At 38.5% G+C, this 19,520-nt stretch overlaps 1 protein-coding gene across 3 annotated transcripts in view; it reads left to right on the top strand.

Annotated features, from left to right (window-relative positions):
- The window catches only part of NIPAL2 (NIPA like domain containing 2), a 75,007-nt gene that overhangs the window by 42,328 nt on the left and 13,159 nt on the right, over positions 1-19,520 (top strand). For all 3 annotated transcript variants that reach the window (XM_044914655.1, XM_021688689.2, XM_021688690.2), the window contains exons 5-6: positions 5,137-5,258; positions 13,663-13,759. In XM_044914655.1, the coding sequence (XP_044770590.1) occupies positions 5,137-5,258; positions 13,663-13,759 (219 nt within the window). The remainder of the gene's footprint in view (positions 1-5,136; positions 5,259-13,662; positions 13,760-19,520) is intronic.

The following is a 19,520-nucleotide window of genomic DNA, read 5'->3' as shown; positions in this document are numbered from 1 at the left end:
CTTCCCTAAGCCTCAGTTTGTTGACAAATATAGAATACTGTTCTAAGGATCAAATTGCATAATTCTTTTAAGCACATTGAAAAATGTAAAGCGCTGTTAATATAATTGTCATCATTTCTGTGATCAACTTCAATCCTGAGAGGTAATACTAAAAATGCAATACAGGGAATAAGAAACATGCACACATATACACACACATACCAAAAAATAATAATAAAAAAGTAAACCTCTATTAACTCTTTGATTCTTTTGCTAATTCCTCTTATTTTAAGAACAGCTAACATTCATTAAATATTTCCTCTTTCCAGGTACCATTAGTGTTTTATATGAACTATCTCATTTAAACGTAGGAGCAACCTATTTACAGAGCTGATAGTTAGAGAGGTTAACTGACTTGCCCAAGGTCCTGTAACCAGTGAATGGTAGACCAGTATTCTAACAGTGGCAGCCTGATACAACCAGGTGAGTCTCTAGTGACAGAGAGCTGTGTGACCTTTCAAAGTAACTTAATCTCCTTAAGCCTCATTTTCCTCACGTTTTAAATGAACATAATATTACCTACGTTGTAGGATTAAGTGAGTTCATAGAGGCAGAACTCTTAGCACAGGGCCTGTCACATAATAAGCACTCGATGTTAGCTATTATCATTACCACTGCTACCACCCCGCCTCCACCCCTACATGTACTCCAGTGGTTCATCAGAGGAAACCTTGATTAGGATATTTTTGCAAACTTTAACATTTTCCACAACTCTAGTTGGGTATTTTCGCCTTCCTAATTTAATGCTTTTTGGGTAGGGCTATATAACTGATGTCACATTTTTTCACACTGGAGTTAAAAGTGATCAATTCTTTTTTTTTTTTTTTTTTAACCAGCCAATGCAATTCTTGATTCTTTTTTTTAAATTTTTTATTGTTATGTTAATCACCATACATTGCATCATTAGTTCTTGATGTAGTGTTCCATGATTCATTGTTTGCGTGTAACACCCAGTGCTCCATGCAGAATGTGCCCTCCTCAATACCCATCACCGGGCTGACCCATCCCCCCACCCTCTCCCCTCTAGAACCCTCAGGTTGTTTCTCAGAGTCCATCGTCTCCCATGTAGGAAGAAGAAACAGCAGAGCCACCTATTCCATACCCGTGACTCCAACAGCAACGTCACAATGTTATCATGACCTGACATGCAATAACCCTCTTCATACTTGGGGAGAAGGATTTCTCCCCAGACTCACTCAGTAATGCGTTAAGTCACATGTATTTTCTTTGGGTCTGTATTGCCGTTGCCTTGAGAAAATTGGGCTTTTTCTGTTGAGAGCTAAAAACGCAGGTTTTTTTCTTTACAGGAACTAAAACCAAACATGGAAAAGAGTAGTTAGTGGCTTTAAAAAAAAAAAAAAGATTACCATATAAGCATGCTAAAAATTAAATTGTCAAAATATGCAAAAGAAAATCATTTATTTTTCCCTGCTTCAAGCAAATGAAAGTTTGTTTTTCATGATGGAACAAATGAAGATTTTTGGGCCATGTGGAAACAAGCTGAACTAATTTATTGCCAAATGTTGCTCTATGGCTATGAAGCTTTTCACCACTAGCCTCAAAAAAAATGACCTCACAAAAGCTATGTCTGAAAGGAATCGCCAACTATTATTAACTCAGTGACAGGCTTTGGACTGTGCTCTGATTCTTAGTGGATTAGTAACTTTAAATTATTTTAATGATTATTTTTCCTTTAAAAAGCACCAGATTTCTCTCCTCTTCAATCAGCCAAAACCTATATAGTACTTTCCCCTCTCTTCTCCCTTAGTCATCAAAAGTACTAAATCTAATAGGCTGTGAGATCCTAGCTGACTAAAGTCCAGATAATACCATCATTAAAAAAAAAAAATTACAATTCATCAGTACTCTCCAGAGACCAGTAACTTGATTACTTCAAGTGACCTATAAATGGGTTCCCCAGATAGAATATCAGGAACTTAATAGTGACATGAGGACCATCCCTTTCCTTCCTTCTCCCACACCAAATTGTCAGCTTGGGTGAGGGCCAGTATCGAGAATACTGATCTAGCCAAACAAACCATCATTTCTGGTTGAGAGAACAGATTGGCTCTTTTGTTTTGGGCTTGCCTCAAGCAAAAAGGTGCTTTCATGATAGCACAGGGACAGGACCCATGTGTAGAGAGAGCTGCCAATTTTGGATTAAATTTTAAGCATAACTGAGATAGCTTTTGACTCCTAGTGGTCAGTATCCTGAGGTAGATGTGTCCCGGGCTCTTCTGTCACGTCAGGCCTCCAGATGAGCTGTCAAATCTATTCGGCTCCCTAGATTGGCTTCTTGTCCAGCCAAATTCCTGGAGTCTAGCAGGTGTGATAAGTTAGTTTGTACCTAGAGATGAGAAGACTAAGTCACAGAGGGAGAAGTAACATGCTTAAGCTTTTCCAGCCGGCAAATAGCAGTGAAATTTGAATTCTGTGGGGGCAGTTTCAGTGTGGTTTAGACTTTCACGATCCAAGTATTGACCTGGAATTTAATCATTTCCGTGGGCAAAGAGCAGACCAAGTGTGGCTTCCCTTCCTTGAGTATCTTACGCGTCCAGATTACTCCCTTGGGCAAATGGACCAGTGGCAGTTAAACTAGCCAGTTTTCTAATGTAGAAATCTGTGTCTTTCTAATGAAAGAATATTTGTGGATCTAAATGCCACTTTTAGAAAAATAAGGAATATAAATATATTTTTAAAAAATTTATATAAGGAGCTGCTAATGAGTATCTTCAACACTTCTAAACACTTAGGAAACACGTGCACATGATCCGTAAAGGAGATCGTGAGTCACACAAATACAAATGACACCCAGTAAACAAACGTGTAACAGCAGCTATCTAGAACTACCTTTGTAATTGTCAGAGGAAGCTGAAATTAAAATTATTAAGAAGAAACGATGTGTGACCTACTGAGCTGCCCTAGAGTCATTAACTAGATCCACAGTGACATGGGGCTCAAGTGACATAATACATGTGCAGAAGTACTTTGAAAGTATAATTGCAAAATCATGAGTCATTTTATTTGTTTTCAAGGAGTTTTGAAATGCAGTGAAGATCTACATTTGTAGAAATGGGCACAGTATGCAAATGTGGAAGCAGATGGGAAACAGGGACCCTGTTGGAAAGTTAAGTTAAATAACACTCCCTCCAGAGAATGGGACATTATGCAGACTTAAAAAGAATGAGGCTGCCCTATATACACTGATGTGAAATGTTCTCCAAGATGTTCTGTTAAATAGAACAAAAGCAAGGTACAGAAAAGTGTATATAATATGCTACTGTTTGTGTAGAAAACTCAAACGCATGCACTCTCTCACACACCTGCATAAAACACCTCTGAAAAGGGAAATCGAAGAGTTGGTGGCAGTGTTTACTGCCAGGAGGGGAACTAGTGGGCCAGAAGGGTGTACGAGAGATTTAACTTTTCACTCACCACCCTTGTGTGTCTTTTGAATTTTTTACATATGCATGTGTTACCCAATCAAAACTAAATTTAAAAATAAAGAAATGTAATCACACTAGATACAGCTAGTGGAGATAAAAAAAAAATTACTGGCAGAGGAACTCAATAAAAATAAGAAATTTGGATTTCACAAAAGAAAGCTGGAAGTCTCTGCAATTTTTAAGTTGTATTCAATGCATTTATTCTACTGCACTATACCAAGTTTAGAAGACTGTTTTTTTTTTTAGAAGCGCATCCTCCTAGGAACCTAATATTGAACAATTACAAGATCTTTTTCTCTTTTCCAAAGAAAGGGTGGGGCTCACCAATAATTTTGCCCAGGTTTCTTAGGTACTTGTAATTTTTATTATTTTCCTTTTATCGCAATGCTTAATAATATATATAGTTTTTATTTATTTTTAAAACTCTCATTAGAAATAGCTTTTGAAATTTTGTATATAATTTCTGCCTTCACAAAGTATTACAGAGTAAGCTCTTAACATTAGAGGAAGCTTATTTTATAGCTTCTACAATACCTCAAATAGCTATCGTCTAGCTTGTGTGAAAAGTCAAATGCTGTTTGTTTTCAGAAACAAAAGTTCAAAACCCTAAATCATTTGGTTAAGAGGAACAGGAAATTGATGTCTTCCAATTGTGAGATTTTATAGACGAGCCAAACTGCTTCAGGTTAGAGTCAGTGCTGGTTGTAAATTATATACACAACAGTGCTGACCTTAGTGATGAAACAAGTTGAATTATGTTTTCAAGGGTGCTATCTGAAAAATGCTACCTATATCAATTTTTCTCTACTGATTGTTAATAAATAAGCAGTTTTCAGTGTTATTTGGAATGTCAAGGCCTCCCTTTACTCCCCCTTACGTAGACCCGCTTCCCATACACATTTCTTTCCTCTATTATTTTAAATACTGTTAAAGGGATGACAGTAACACATTCCTTACATATGCTTAAAATGTGGATATTTTACTAAGTTGGCCCTAGAATTCTAGATTCTAAATGGGAGTAAGTAAATCTTATAGCAAAGTCAGCATTCACCTTTGTTATTTCTGCTAAAAGGACTCCAATACATGGCAATGATTAAGGTGCTCTTTTACCAGAGTTTCAAAGTGTAAAATCGTGTGTGTGTGTGTGTGTGTGTGTGTGTGTGTGTGTGTGTGTGTAAAGGCTTCAAAGATGAATAAGTACAGAGTAGATCATCAGGTCATCATCAGGTGATAGACTTCCCCACTCTCTGGGCTCTGATGGATCTAGATCTATCGTGTACTTACTGGTCCACATAGAAATAAACAGCCAGCTTGGATATGTTTTCATGTGTCCAAATGCATATGTTCTGATCTTTCCCATCTTTGGGGAAAGGTTTTCTGAAGAGGCAAGGATTCATCTGGAACAAAAAAGAAAAATCAGAAGTTAGGTCCGACCGCACCCTTTCCCTGGCCCTTATCCCCTGTTTTAAAGATAATGCCATCAAGTGAATGCATGATGCTATTTAGGGATGGTTTGATGAATCATATTTTAATAGGGAGGGACTAAAGGCACTTTTATAAGTAATGCTCATTCTATAGGTAATATTTGAATTGACAAAAAGGCTTAAATATCCCTTTTCAACTTGGTTTGTCTTTTCAATTTTATTTAAAGGTATGACATTGGCATTTGCGGGAACATACTTATTGGTGAACTTTGCTCCAAATAGAAGTCAGTCTATCTCTGCAAGAACGGTACAGTATTACTTTGTTGGCTGGCAGTTCCTGATCTATGTGGTAAGAATCTTAAACATTTTACTCTACCAGAAGTTCTATTATCTAGACCATTGGTACATGCAGATGTTAGAGAATGAATAAAGTCTTTTCTTCTCAGCATTAATATCTCATTAAATTGTAAATATATTTGACCAAGGCCAAGGTATTTGAAACACTAAATCAACGATAGAACACCCCCAGTTTCCTGAGTATCCTATTCTTGGGGGTGACTTGTCACTGGAACAATTTCCACAATATTTAGTCCAGCAAATTCCAAAGCAACATGTTGTAGGACAACTCAAAGTAAAAAACAAACCCAAAAAACCTCTCTTTCTAGGTCAAAGGGAAATGCCTGAAGACACATTTAACTTCATCGACTTTTATTCGAGATAGATATTTTCTTCAAAAAAGTATTCTTTGAGACGAATGCAGCAGACTGTCTGGGGAGAAGTAGACAGCAGTAGGGTAATATTGGGAGATGTGTAAAAAAAGAAAAAAAGAATGGAATGGCTGATGTAGAAATTTGAAGGCACTAATTGGGATATTTTATTTGATTCAGTGACTATCGAATGTGCTGGAGACAGCTGGTATGTAACTTGTTACAGAAGTTGGTTTAGGTTGCAGAATCAACATATTCCAGGAAGGGCAGGTGGTAAGAAGAAAACTGGGATAGAGGTCATGAGCATTTAACCAAGAACTGTATTAGTAAAATAATTGTGAATTCAACAAAAAGAATCAAAGCACAGAGAATCATACATCTTTAGGATTAGAAGTGACTTCAAAAAGCTATCTGGTCTAGTCCTCTGCCACTGTAACAGGTAAGCTAGTGTGACCCTACTTCATACACCTATTATTCAAGCGTGACATTGGCCTTTGTAGGGACATGTTTTTTGGTGAGATTTGCTCTAAGTGTAACCCAGAATATTACAGTGGAGACTACATGGTCCTACATTATTATCTGACCGTCCTTAGTCCGTGTGACAGGAATTCTATGTATCTTGCTGTCTCTGACATAAAATTCTGACCCCTGGAGCACAAATGCTTACAGTATTTTCTCTTCGTAGCCTCCCACTATGCTACTTTCTTACTCAACAAAGATACTCAGGTTTCTCTGCTTTAAAAAAAAAAAAAAACGCCTCATCCTTACACCCTCTGTCATAAACTGTCCTATTTCCCCCCCACTCCACTCTCTCCTCTGCTTTCCCAGCTCCTAGTCACTCCTCACTCATTTTAATCTGGTAGATTCCCTCCGCACCCACGAATTGCCAAGCGGAATTGCTTTTTTGGTCCTGCTGCTTCTTGAACCTTGTGCAGCATTTACTAGTGACCCATCATCTCCTTGAGCGCCTCTCTTTCCTGGTTTCCTCATTTTGTTTTCCCTGTTTCTCCTCTTCCTCTCTGACCGTCCATCCCATTCTCTTGGTGGGTACCTCCTTCTCTTGTGCCAACCACTCTTTATCTATTCAGGTACATACTCTTCCATGGTTTTCTAGGGTGATCTCATTGCCAACCCCCATCATCCTATAGGAAGGAAGACTTCTAAATCCAGACCTACATCTCTTTCCCAGGCCTCTTCTGAGTTGCAGATCTATGTTCTCATTGGTCCACTTATTATTCATCCCTGCCTGGATGTCTCATAGGTTCCTCAAATGTATCATCTCAAAAACTGAACTTAATATCTTCTCCCCTGAACTCTCTTCTTTCTTGTATTGGAAGGCCCCCCTTCCTCCTGCTCTCCATCAACCTTTAAGATTGGACTTTCCAGCTCAGATTAGCCTTCCTCGGGCCTGTCGTACTTTGTGCTTCCTCTGCCCCATTGTAACCCTCCTGCTTATCCACCAGACCTAACCCTTTAACAGAGTTCATCAATCAAATCCAAGGCTCTAGAAGGATTTACCTAGTGTTTCATGGTAGCCCAGACTTGAAGTCTTACCAACGTATTATTATTCTTTGCCTACAGGCAAAACAAATTCTTCATCCAGTAGGAAAAGGGTCACACAGTCTGTGACCAGAAAATGAATAGCCAGAGTTGAATCCTTTGGAGATTAAAGTTGCATCAAGACTTAATTACCTGGAATAAACAGCATTGTTTGACGATGACATATCTTATATTGTTTTAACACCAGAGGAAACATTGAAAAGAACAAAACTACTTTTTATTAAACCTTAAAGTTCCACAAAAAAACACTCTGACATTACTTGCATTTTGCCACTTTCCAAAGTCAACTCTTAAATTCATTCATTCATTTATTCACTAGTTCATTCAACTGATTAGACACCCAGGGTCTAGAGAAGAATTCCTGTAACAGGGATTTTACTGTCCTGGGAGAGGCCCATATTCCTATAAAATAATGAAAGTATATTTGAAAGTAAATGTCACCCAAAAATGTAACTAATTTCAGGTATTTATAAGATAGTATAAAATAAATCTTTAATAAAGTCACATTTGAATAACACTATTGGCTGTAGACTCTAAAGGGAATTATCTGCATTATCTTAGTTTGTAATTTAAAGATATCAATTATATGCTAAGATCTTGAGCTGAAGTTTGGTTTAAATCTGTTAAGCATTAAAGTCATTAATATTTAATCCTTGGAGGTGGCAGTTTCTGTGCTTTTTCTGCCAACCATGACTGCAAAGATCATAATTACAGCCATTAAGACTGTTCTTTGAAGAATCATTCATCTAGCTGTTCTTGGATTACACCAAGGATAAATGCAGTACCTGAAATGCTTTTCAGGACTGATCAAATAACTAATACAATGAATAAAAATATTTTTGTCTGGATAAGTTTCACATTTCTCAAAAGGGGATTGTAAAATTGTATCCCAGGAAGCTGATAGCATCTCCTTGTCTCGTGGGTTTCCCTGTACCGGGTGGATGTCCAAGTTACCCTTAAGGCTTACACAAGGTGGAGGCCTCAGAAACAAGGCCCAGGAGCCTGTCCCCTGAGCTGGTTCTCTTTTTGGTAGGAAGAGGATTTGAGAAGCCTGGTATCAACTGGCCAGTGAAGAATGACGTGTCCTTTGCTCACCCACTAAAACAGCCTTTCCCAACCTCTGTTCACAAAAAACAAGTGCATTTTCAAGGTTAAACTTGCGAGGAAAGCTTGTGCATAACATGGCCCTCTCTGAGAAATTCATCTCTGTTAGCATGTTCAAAGCCAGAGGTCCTTTAGGAAGGAAACAGGCTTGCTGACCACGGGGTCCTTTTCTCGAAGGACCTTTGGTTGAGTAACACCTATTAATGCGGTCCACAGAGCCCACGTGAGGAAATTCGGCCCTGAGCCTCAGTTACTTCATGTTCTTTGGCAGGCTTGGTTGTGGCCGTTTTGCCCACCCAGACTTTCCAACAGAGCATTCATATGGCAACTTCTGTCATGAACATAAGATCCTTCACAAAATAATCTGCATGGTGCTCATTTTGTCTCCACCAGACAAAAAAATTAAATCAGCAGAAGCAGGGGCCGAGCCCTATTTTTTGGGCTAATTATTCTAAGCTAATTAGTAAGTCACCCTTTCCGGCAGAGCTGCTTCAAAACCCGCCAGGTGTCGAAAACATGAAGGGAAAAAAAGCTGTTTTTCTCAGGCTTCACTCTGTATCACACGGGGTTCCTTTGCTTTGCCGTCGGAATGCATACAGCCCTTGCACATCTGCACTGGGCCCACTTCTCCGGTAGCTGCAGCCGCCGCTCACCAAGCACGCTGAGCCCTGGGCAGAGCTCTGAGTCCGTTCTGTCCTTTACCTCTGCAGCAGATGGGGAAACTGAGGTAGGTAACCTGTCCGAGGTTACATGAATACTAAGAATTCAAAACCAGGCAGCCCACCTCCGCAGGGTGATGAGTGCCCTTAAATCTAGTTAGATTAGAGAATCAATCCAGAAAACCCCAGAGTCAATTCAGAAAATTCATCCCGAAGATTCTTTTTTTTTTTTTTAATTTTATTATGTTATGTTAGTCACCGTACATTACATCATTAGTTTTTGATGTAGTGTTCCATGATTCATTGTTTACGAATAACACCCAGTGCTCCATTCAATACGTGCCCTGCTTAATTCCTTAATACCCATCACTGGGCTAACCCCATCCCCCTCCCCCCCTCCCCTCTAAAACCCTCAGTTTGTTTCTCAGAGTCCATAGTCTCTCCTGGTTCGTCTCCCCCTCCGATTCCCCCCCCCCTTTCATTTTTCCCTTCCTCCTATCTTTTTTTTTTTTTTTAACGTGTAATGTATTATTTGTTTCAGAGGTACAGGTCTGTGATTCATCAGTCTTACACAATTCACAGCGTTCACCAACATCTATCGTTTCCTGACTTGTTAATTTTAGCCATTCTGACTGGTGTGAGGTGGTATCTCATTGAGGTTTTGATTTGGATTTCCCTGATGCCGAGCGATATTGAGCACTTTTTCATGTGTCTGTTGGCCATTTGGATGTCTTCTTTGGAAAAATGTCTGTTCGTGTCTTCTGCCCATTTCTTGATTGGATCATTTGTTCTTTGGGTGTTGAGTTTGATCAGTTCTTTATAGATTTTGGATACTAGCCCTTTATCTGATATGTCATTTACAAATATCTTCTCCCATTCTGTCAGTTGTCTTTTGGTTTTGTTGACTGTTTCCTTTGCTCTGCAAAAGCTTTTTATCTTGATGAAGTCCCAATAGTTCATTTTTGCCCTTGCTTCCCTTGCCTTTGGCGATGTATCTAGGAAGAAGTTGCTGCGGCTGAGGTAGAGGAGATTGCTGCCTGTGTTCTTCTCTCGGATTTTGAAGGACTCCTGTCTCACATTTAGGTCTTTCATCCATTTTGAGTCTATTTTTGTGCGTGGTGTAATGGTCCAGTTTCATTCTTCTGCATGTGGCTGTCCAATTTTCCCAACACCATTTGTTGAAGAGACTATCTTTGTTCCACTGGACATTCTTTCCTGCTTTGTCAAAGATTAGTTGACCATAGAGTTGAGGGTCCATGTCTGGGCTCTCTATTCTGTTCCATTGATCTATGTGCCTGTTTTCGTGCCAGTACCATACTGTCTTGATGATGACAGCTTTGTAATAGAGCTTAAAGTCCGGAATTGTGATGCCGCCAGCTTTGCTTTTCTTTTTCAACATTCCTCTGGCTATGTGGGGTCTTTTCTGGTTCCATACAAATTTTAGGATTATTTGTTCCATTTCTTTGAAAAAAGTTGATGGTATTTTGGTAGGGATTGCATTAAATGTGTAGATTGCTCTAGGTAGCATTGACATCTTCACAATATTTGTTCTTCCAATCCATGAGCATGGAACGTTGGTTCCCCTGGAAAGACTTCAGATACCAAAACCTAGGTTAGTTTCCTATTACTTCTGTAACAAATTGTCACCAGCTTAGTGTCTTAAAACAATACAGACTTCTTATCTTACAGTTTTGAAGGTCAGAAGTCCAACACGGGTCTCACTGGACTAAAATCAAGGTACTGGCAGGGCCATATTCCTTGCTAGTGCCTCTGGAGGAGAAGCCGTTTCCTTGCCTTTCCCAGCTGCTAGGAATGCCACCAGAATTCCTTGACTCTGTTCTTTCTCACATTACATCTCTCTCTGACCAGGCCTGGAAAGGTTCTCTGCTTTTTAGGACTCATACAATTACTTCAAACCCACTTGGATAATCCAAGATAATCTCCCCATCTCAAGGTCCATAGCCTTAATCACATCTCCAAAGCCCCTTTGCCATGTAAAGTAACATACACACAAGTTACAGAGATTAGAACATGGGCATCTTTGGAAGGCCATTATTCTGCCTACCAGATGTATATCACTTAACCCCTCTGAGCCTTGGTTTCCTCATCTGTCAAATGGGGATAATAGTGCCTACCTCCTAAGGTTGTTGTGAGGATTCCATGAATTAGTGCAAGAATAGCATTTAGTAAGCCTTCGGTAAGTGCTGTTATTATTTCTGACCTCTGAGGTAGCAGTCAGCAAAGCAGCCTCTTCCTGGGTCTCAGCAGCCTGTAGAAATCACAGCTGCTTTAATATTGTTATTTTCAGAGAGGGAGAAAATGTTGCTAGGAAAAAAAAACAACATGAATTCGTGCTGCTTGAATATTTTATTCCTGGGAGCTCTATGACCTCTTGCCACAAGACAAAACATAGGGCAACTATAGTCATTCTGAGTCACAGGAGCTCATGTTTTATTTATCTGGAGCCACAGAGATGGAATTTGGAAAAAAGTCATATGTGATATTTAGAACTGATAACTCCCCTCATTTTCCCCCATCCGCTCCCCAAAGTAATCATCCTCTTGCTAATAGATTTAGCTAACACGCTCTGTGCATTTAGTGCAGGAAGAACCTCCTTGTCTCCAGCAACGAATACAGGGGTCCCAAACGCTGTTGTGAGTCATTTGTAATTGTATCATGTGAGAAATGGAAGCCTGTGGTTGAAGCGGGGACAAAGCCAGCAGGGATATTTCTGTTAACAATTGAAGATCCGTACAGACATTGGGACACCCAACGTTTTGATGGCAGCTTTGGGGAAGGCAAAGTGATAGGAGTTTAATAGCTTTTGTAGCACGACTTGATTAAATTAAAGGCCTGGCAAATAAGTCCTATAAGAAAAAGTTAAAGTAATTAGTTTAATTAACCAGGAAAAGACTGAGGGATGACTTAATCTTCCATATGAGATGAAAGGTTTTTAAATGAGGAAGATATGGTCCTGCTGCTTTCCATGCCCACAGAGAATTAAAGGGGTAAAAAACAAGCAGACCTTGAACTGAAACAGCAGAGATTCATGTTGATTTAGAGGAGGGCTCCTTAAGTAAAATGCAGGCCTGAATGTAGTGAAGTCCCTAACTCTAGTAATTTTTAAGAAAAAAAATTAGTGGTGGTGTTTTTACATGTCTGACGTCAGAGAAGTAAACATTCATATTTATGATTTCAGTCCAGGGATACTGCCTCCTTGAAAAAAAAATAGCTTTGCTTCAGGTTATCTGAAGGACTTCAAAAAAGAAACAATGTTAAAACAAAAATAAAATTGAGAACTCAAAATTACGTTCCCGTTTTCTTAAGGGTAGGAAAATTTTAGACATTCGGTCAATTAATATTTATTGAACACTCAATTTTTTAGACATTAGGTCTGGTTTTTGGCAAGTTGCTCGTAATAAATTTGAGGTGTCATTTATTCATTAATTCCATAAATATGGATTGAGTGACTGACAGTGCCCAGGCACTGAAGACAGTAGCGAAGAGGACAGATAAGGTCCCTGTTCTCATTCATGTGCTAGTCAGGGAGACAGAAAAGAAACCCATAATAGCATGAACAGGAAATAGTCCAGATGATGATAAAACTCTCTACAGTAGACAAGGGGTGGCTCTGCTGGATCAGAGTGGTCAGAGGAGATGTCTCGGAGGAGGTGATCTTCAAGCTGAAATTTGAGTGATTGGAAGAAGCCATTGTAGGGAGATCGGGGAAGGAGTATTCCAGGCAACTCCAGTAGTTAGGGCAAAGGCCCAAAGGCAGGAGCCATCTGAGCTTTGCAGAGAACTGTGGGGGAGGCCATCTGTGGCTGGCTCAGGTGTATAAAGTCCAAACATATGCAAAAACCAGGAAGTGAAAACAAGTATGATTCTGCATGTATAAAGTCCAAACATATGCAAAAATAAACAGGGTGCTGTTTGAGGATACATAAAAGGTAGTAAACTATAAAGAAAGTAAATAGTAAACACAAAAATTCATTGTAGTGGTTGCTAGGGAGATCCTAGGAGGAGCGGAGTACAATTGGGGAGTGGTGCGCAAGAGACTTCAGAGGTCTTGGCAGGTTCTCTCTCTCTGGCTGGGTGCAGGGCACGCGACTGCTTGTCATATTATGTAAATACCTTATGTGTGTATCATATATGTTCTCTACAAATAACATATGTCATTATTCAAGTTGTGCTTTGAAATGATTCCTCTGGCTGCTGAATGGCTGGATTGTAGAGGCAAGAGTCGAATCAGAGACAAATTGGAAGCTATTGCAGGGGTTAGAGAGAAGGTGTCAGGGAGTGGGGGAAAGGAAGGAGTTACTGGCTGATGCAATGAGGTATGTATTGATGCCATTCATTGGGGGGGGGAAGGCCCCAGGAGGGATAGGTAGGGAAGGAAGGCACTCAGGAGTTTAGCATTGCCCATATTTTGGGGATATGGCTATTAAACGTGCATATGGAGATGCCTAGAAGATCGTTGGATAAATGAGACTGGAGTTGCCCATCTCAGGGTCTTTGGCATATAGGTGAGGTTAGAGCTCTGGGTCTGGATGCCTGAGGCTCCTTATATTGTTCTTATATGTTTATAATTATCTTAGGAACGCCAGTCACCCTCAGCTCTCATAGGAAAACTGTTGCAAAATCAGAAAGGGAAGTGTGGCATTCTGAAGACTTTGTATAAAATAATTTATAGTTTACTCTTTTTCATCTTTTTCATTTCTAGATTTTAGAAATATTAATTTTCTGCACTCTGCTATATTTCCATAAGAGAAAGGGAATGAAGCACATAGTGATACTGTTAACCCTGGTGGCACTTCTCGGTAAGGACACGCTTTGTTTCCTAATTCTCTAATCTAGCCATGCGAAGTCAGGAAAGAGATTGGAAGGAGGCTCTTGAGCATTCATTTGATTCCTTTCTCGTCATTTCTACTTTTCAACTCTGATCTGTAGTAATAAACCCAGTCTCAATTATGCAAATTATATTTTGCATGTCCATAGCTACAATTGGTATGTTTAATTCTTTTAAAAACATATGTAAGGGTTTTTACTTCTTGGTAATTTTATTTGCTGTCTGACAATTTGTCAGACTGAGCTCTGAGGATTGTCTTTCTTAGTACATAATTGAAAATTATTAAAAGAGGAACAAATGAATGATCCCAACTGAAACTTTTGTATCAGGAATTACTTACCAAGACCGATCTTGTTTACGTGTTTTAAAAAACTTTAATGAAATGTGGCTAATAAGAAACGTAAATGTAAGCAGTATGATTTTCTTAAATACATTTCTTTCATTCATTGTTGACCCACCCATCTCCTTTTGTTTCCAGAGTCACCTTATAAAATTTGAAAAGTGTTGCTTCTATAAGCCCACTATATATATTTTTAAAATCTACCCTCTCTCCTCCTCTCTCATATACACACACACACACACACACACACACACTCTCTCTCTCTCTCTCTCTCTCTCTCTCATTTAAATCAACACTAGGAGCTCTCACTAATCATTTGGAAAAATTGCCTTTTAAAATATTTATTTATAATGCTTCTTTTGCCTCTTTGCAGATAAGATGATCCATACATCAGGTGTTGTTTGCTAGGACTCTGTAGGTTATACTTACACCATTGGGACAGGCAGCGCTCATGTTAAGGAAGGGCTGGAGCTTTCATTTTTTTTCATTTCACGACCTAATTCTCTCCTTTAAATTGGAAGATTTGTATTTGTGGTAGTTACTTATAGAAACAAATTTATACTATGTTCAGGTATGCTATTGATCAAAAGAACAGAAAAAGAACTTTATATTTGTTCCTTTCCGAATTACCAGATAGGGAGAACAAAAGCAAACAACCGAGAGACAAAATGTGAAGTATATAGGAAAATATTGAAAACAAAGGAAATTTTAAATAGGAAAGTAAGATAACAGTATTAAGATCATACACATCAGTTATGATCATAAATGTAAATGGGGTAAATTTACCTGGTAATAAAGAAAGATTCCCAAATTGGACTTCAGAAAAATTCCCAGCCTGATTTTGAAAGATTCTGAAATTGGATTCAGCCAGTGTTCTCTGGTTCAGATCTATGAGAGTTGTAGAAATAGTGCCCTTTCTAACTGGCCCTTGCTGGTTGTGAAATACTTTGGCTTCATACGTAAATAAATGTCATCTAAAACAAAGTAACTCTGTTTGAAAGTAAAAGAAAGCAGAAGGCCATACTATTGCTATCTAAGTTAAAATCAAGGTGGAAGCATTAGATGCAACAGAGGCTCCTGGAAGCCCCACATTAGTATTTAGCTGCTCAGCATGGTGGGCCTGGGGGGTGGGAGGGGGAGACACCAAGGCCAGGAGGCCTCAGGAGACTCGGGCAGCAGCTCTTTTGAAAACTACATTAACAGAAATGTGAGAGGAGTAGAAACTTCTCTTAGCTCATGGAAGGTAGGTAGACAGAAAGATATGTAAGGATAGAGGAATGAGTCCTTAATTTTGATCTAATGTTGAACTCTAAATCCTGAAAACAGACCATACACCTGCTTTCAAGTGCCTGTGTGACATTTACAGAAGTTAATCGTGTAATTGGCCACAAAGAAATCCTTGATAAAGTCCAGGAAGTTGAAATAGTACAGACCACATTCTCAGATCACAGTGAAAGAAAAACAGAAAATAATAACAAAAATAGAAACGAGTAAAACCGTAACATCTGGAAATGTTAACACTACTCTTAAACTGGAGCTGGGCCCAAGTGGAAACCAAGATTTCATTACAGCATATATTTTTTAAATTATTATGAAAACACTTACTATTAAATCTATAGTTGATGACTAATGCTGTATTCAGAAGGAAATTCATTACTTTAAATGTAAGTCAAGCATTCCACTCAAAAAGTTAGGGAAGAAAAACACTGAAATAAAGCTGAGGTGAGCAGAAAGGAGCAATTAATAAAGGTAAAAATTAATGAAATAGAAAATAGAAAAGCAATGGATTGATAAATAAACCCAAGACTCTATGCTTAAAGACATTACAATAGATCCTCCATAAGACAAAAAAAAAAATCTCAAATACCCAAAATTAGAAATAAAATTGAAAACAAATATGAAAACTTGGTTAAATAAAGGAAAATAACTATGGAGGAAATAGAAGCTACATCCTGAAAAGAACCAGGACTATATACTTTTACTTTCAACCTAGACAGTAATGCCTTTAAATCTTTAAGAAACAGATTATTCTGATGTTGTTCAAACTATTTGAGGACATAAGAAGAAAGCTTTCGCCTTTTTTTTTTTTTACATAATCAGTATAAATACTGATCCCAAACACCACACATAAAGAATACCATGAACTAATTTCACTACTGAATATTACTGTAAAATTCTCTAATAAAAAGAGGTAGGTAGAATCCAGAAAAAAAAAATCATTCTTAATTTAAGACCAAGTGGTCTTAATGAAACTGGTTCTTTTTTCTTTGTAACACTTATAATAATTTGTACTTGCATAGTTTACTCATATACTTATATTCTGGTATGAACTCATCTCCCCCACCCGATTAGTTCTATGAGGACGCAGTCATGTCTGTTCTAGTGACACGGTATATAATTACCTAGAACTGAGGACAGTGAGTGCAAAGTAAACATTTTGAATTAACTAAATTAATTATGGGAATGAAAGGATGGTTCTTTAAGAAATCCATTAAGATAGTTCATCATGTTAATGACTCAGAAGGGAAATATCATGTAAATCGATGCTGAAAAGACATGTTAAAGTTTAATATCCATTCCTAATAAAGAATTTGAAATGCAATCGGAATAGAAATATCTGTGTGTTAACAACATATTTCTCTCTTTTTAATAATTTTCACTATTGGGAAATAATTAACACATATAGCGTATATATCTAAAGTACACAACACGATAATTTGATATGCATATACATTGTAGAGTGATTACCGAGCTCAAGATATAATGAACATATTTATCACCTCGTATGGTTAATATAGTTCACTGTTTTGTGTGTGTGCAGTGAGAATGCTTAAGATCTCTCAGCAGGGGCGCCTGGGTGGCTCAGATGGTTAAGCATCTGCCTTCGGCTTAGGTCATGATCCCAGGGTCCTGGATCGAGTCCCGCATCGGGCTCCCTGCTAGGTGGGGAGCCTGCTTCTCCCTCTGCCTCTGCCTCTCTCTCTCTCTCTCTGACTCTCATGAATAAATAAATGAAACATTTTAATAAAAAAAAAAAAAAGATCTCTCAGCAACCTTGGAGTACACAGTACCGCATTATTAACTGTAGTCACCATGCTGTGTCTTAGATCCTCAGAACTTAACTCTTCTTAAACTAAACATTTGGACCCTTTGACCTACATCACCCCATCTGCCCCTATCCCCAGCCCCTGACAACCACCATTCTATTCTCTGTCTCTATGACATTGGAAGAACATATTTCTCTCTCTTTTTTTAAGATTTTATTTATTTGACAGAGAGACACAGTGAGAGAGGGAACACAAGCAGGGGGAGTGGGAGAGGGAGAAGCAGGCTTCGTGTGGAGCAGGGAGCCCAATGTGGGGCTCGATCCCAGGACCCTGAGATCATGACCTGAGCCAAAGGCAGATGCTTAACGACTGAGCCACCCAGGCACCCCAAGAACATATTTCTCTTAACCCAAAAGCTGGAGCACACCCATTGGTGAAAACCCGAAGTGTTCTCACTACAGTAAAAAAATGGAAAAAGATACCCACTCTTCACTTTATACTTACCTGTGCTGGCTGGGCATTTTACAATGATCAGTAATGACTTTTACAAGAAAAAAATGATTGTGAAAATCATGTAGCAGCTTTGAAAAATATGTATAGTGTCAGGTTAAATGAAAGAGTAGCACACAATATTATACCTACCTTCGCTGTGATTAAAAGCACGCATGGGTATTAAGGAGGGCACGTTCTGCATGGAGCACTGGGTGTTATACGAAAATAAGGAATCATGGAACACTACATCAAAAACTAATGATGTATTGTATGGTGACTAACATAACATAATAAAATAAAGTAAAATTTAAAAAAAAAAAGCACGCATGAGGCATACACTGGAATTGAATGAGAGGCAGTAGGCAGGTGGATTTTTCTTTTACTTTATTAACATAATATTGTTTGTGTGACAGATTAAAAAATGAACTAAAAAAGTAAACGAAGTGAGGGCAACTGGGAAGAAAGAGATCTGGCTTCTGGTGGGTGGTGCCCCATGCTTGTGCCTGCAATCTTCTTTCTTTTTCTTTTTTTTTTTAAGATTTTATTTATTTATTTGACAGAGATACACAGTGAAAGAGGGAACACAAGCAGGGGGAGTGGGAAAGGGAGAAGCAGGCCTCCTGCCAAGCAGGGAGCCCGACGCGGGGCTCGATCCCAGGACCCTGAGATCATGACCTGAGCTGAAGGCAGACGCTTAATGACTGAGCCACCCAGGCGCCCTTGCAGTCTTCTTTCTTAAAGGAGTCTTAAGACTCCCAGCAGAATGCTCAGCTGATCAGGAAGCTGGAAAGCTAGGAGGTCCTTCTCTCTGCTCTGCATGCTCAGATTAGAGAAGCCAAATTAATAAATGAAATATTGATGGCTCTAATAAGGAGACATTGATGGCAATTTGGGAAAGTCTCTGGAAGGAGCAATTGATGAAGTAGGAGGGAACTGAGAAGGCCAGATTTCAAACACAGGTCAGCTATGTCCGGTAAAAATGGTTTGCTCTAATGTCTACTGTTGAGAATTAAGAAAAGAGATTCATCAAGAAAAATATAAAAATCCATGTAACTGAGCACTGCTGTACAGTATTATGGGAGTGTGACTGGTACTCTATAGAAGGCGGCTTGCCAGTGTATTTCAGAAGAACAGCAGCTGTTAACAAAGTCCCCTTTAGGTGATTTTCCTAGGGCAATTGGCAGAGTGGCATGCAAAGATTTGTGTTCAGGAATATTCATCACAGCCTCATTTTTAATACCAAAAAAAAAAAAAAGATGCAACCTAAATATGCAAAAATAGGGAATTGCCAAGATAAAGTATACACTGATGCAAAGGCATATTCCCCAGCTGATGAAAATCATGCTTTAGAAGAATATTTAATGGCATAGAAAATACTTAATGGCAATTGAAAATAGGTTCCTAAATAGTATATACTGTATGATTCATATGTTACAATATATTCATACTTAGAGACAGAAAAATAGCTACAAAGAAATATTCCCAAATGTTAAAAATGATTTGGGGATGAGTGTTGAGATTACAGGTGATTTTCATTTTTCTTTCCAGGCTTTTCTGCATTTTTCCCAATTTTCTTAAAGGAACATGTAAACTTTTATAGCTTAAAAAAAATGAGTTTAAAGATTATTCATAATCCCAGTGCCTAGAGATAACCACTGATAGCATCTTGATGTAGTTTCTTCTAGCATTTTTCCTAGACTTTTTTTCTGTATATAAAAAGAGAAGATACATAAATACTTTATATTTATATATATATATTAGAATGATACTGCATTAAATTTTGTATTTTCACCTGTCTTCATTAACCACACGCCCACCCAAAAATAAAATGGAAATACTTGTCACCAGCCTAG

Source organism: Neomonachus schauinslandi, chromosome 4 (genome assembly GCF_002201575.2).
Source record: "Neomonachus schauinslandi chromosome 4, ASM220157v2, whole genome shotgun sequence".
Taxonomy (NCBI): domain Eukaryota; kingdom Metazoa; phylum Chordata; class Mammalia; order Carnivora; family Phocidae; genus Neomonachus; species Neomonachus schauinslandi.
This window is presented reverse-complemented; position numbering and strand designations above follow the sequence as displayed.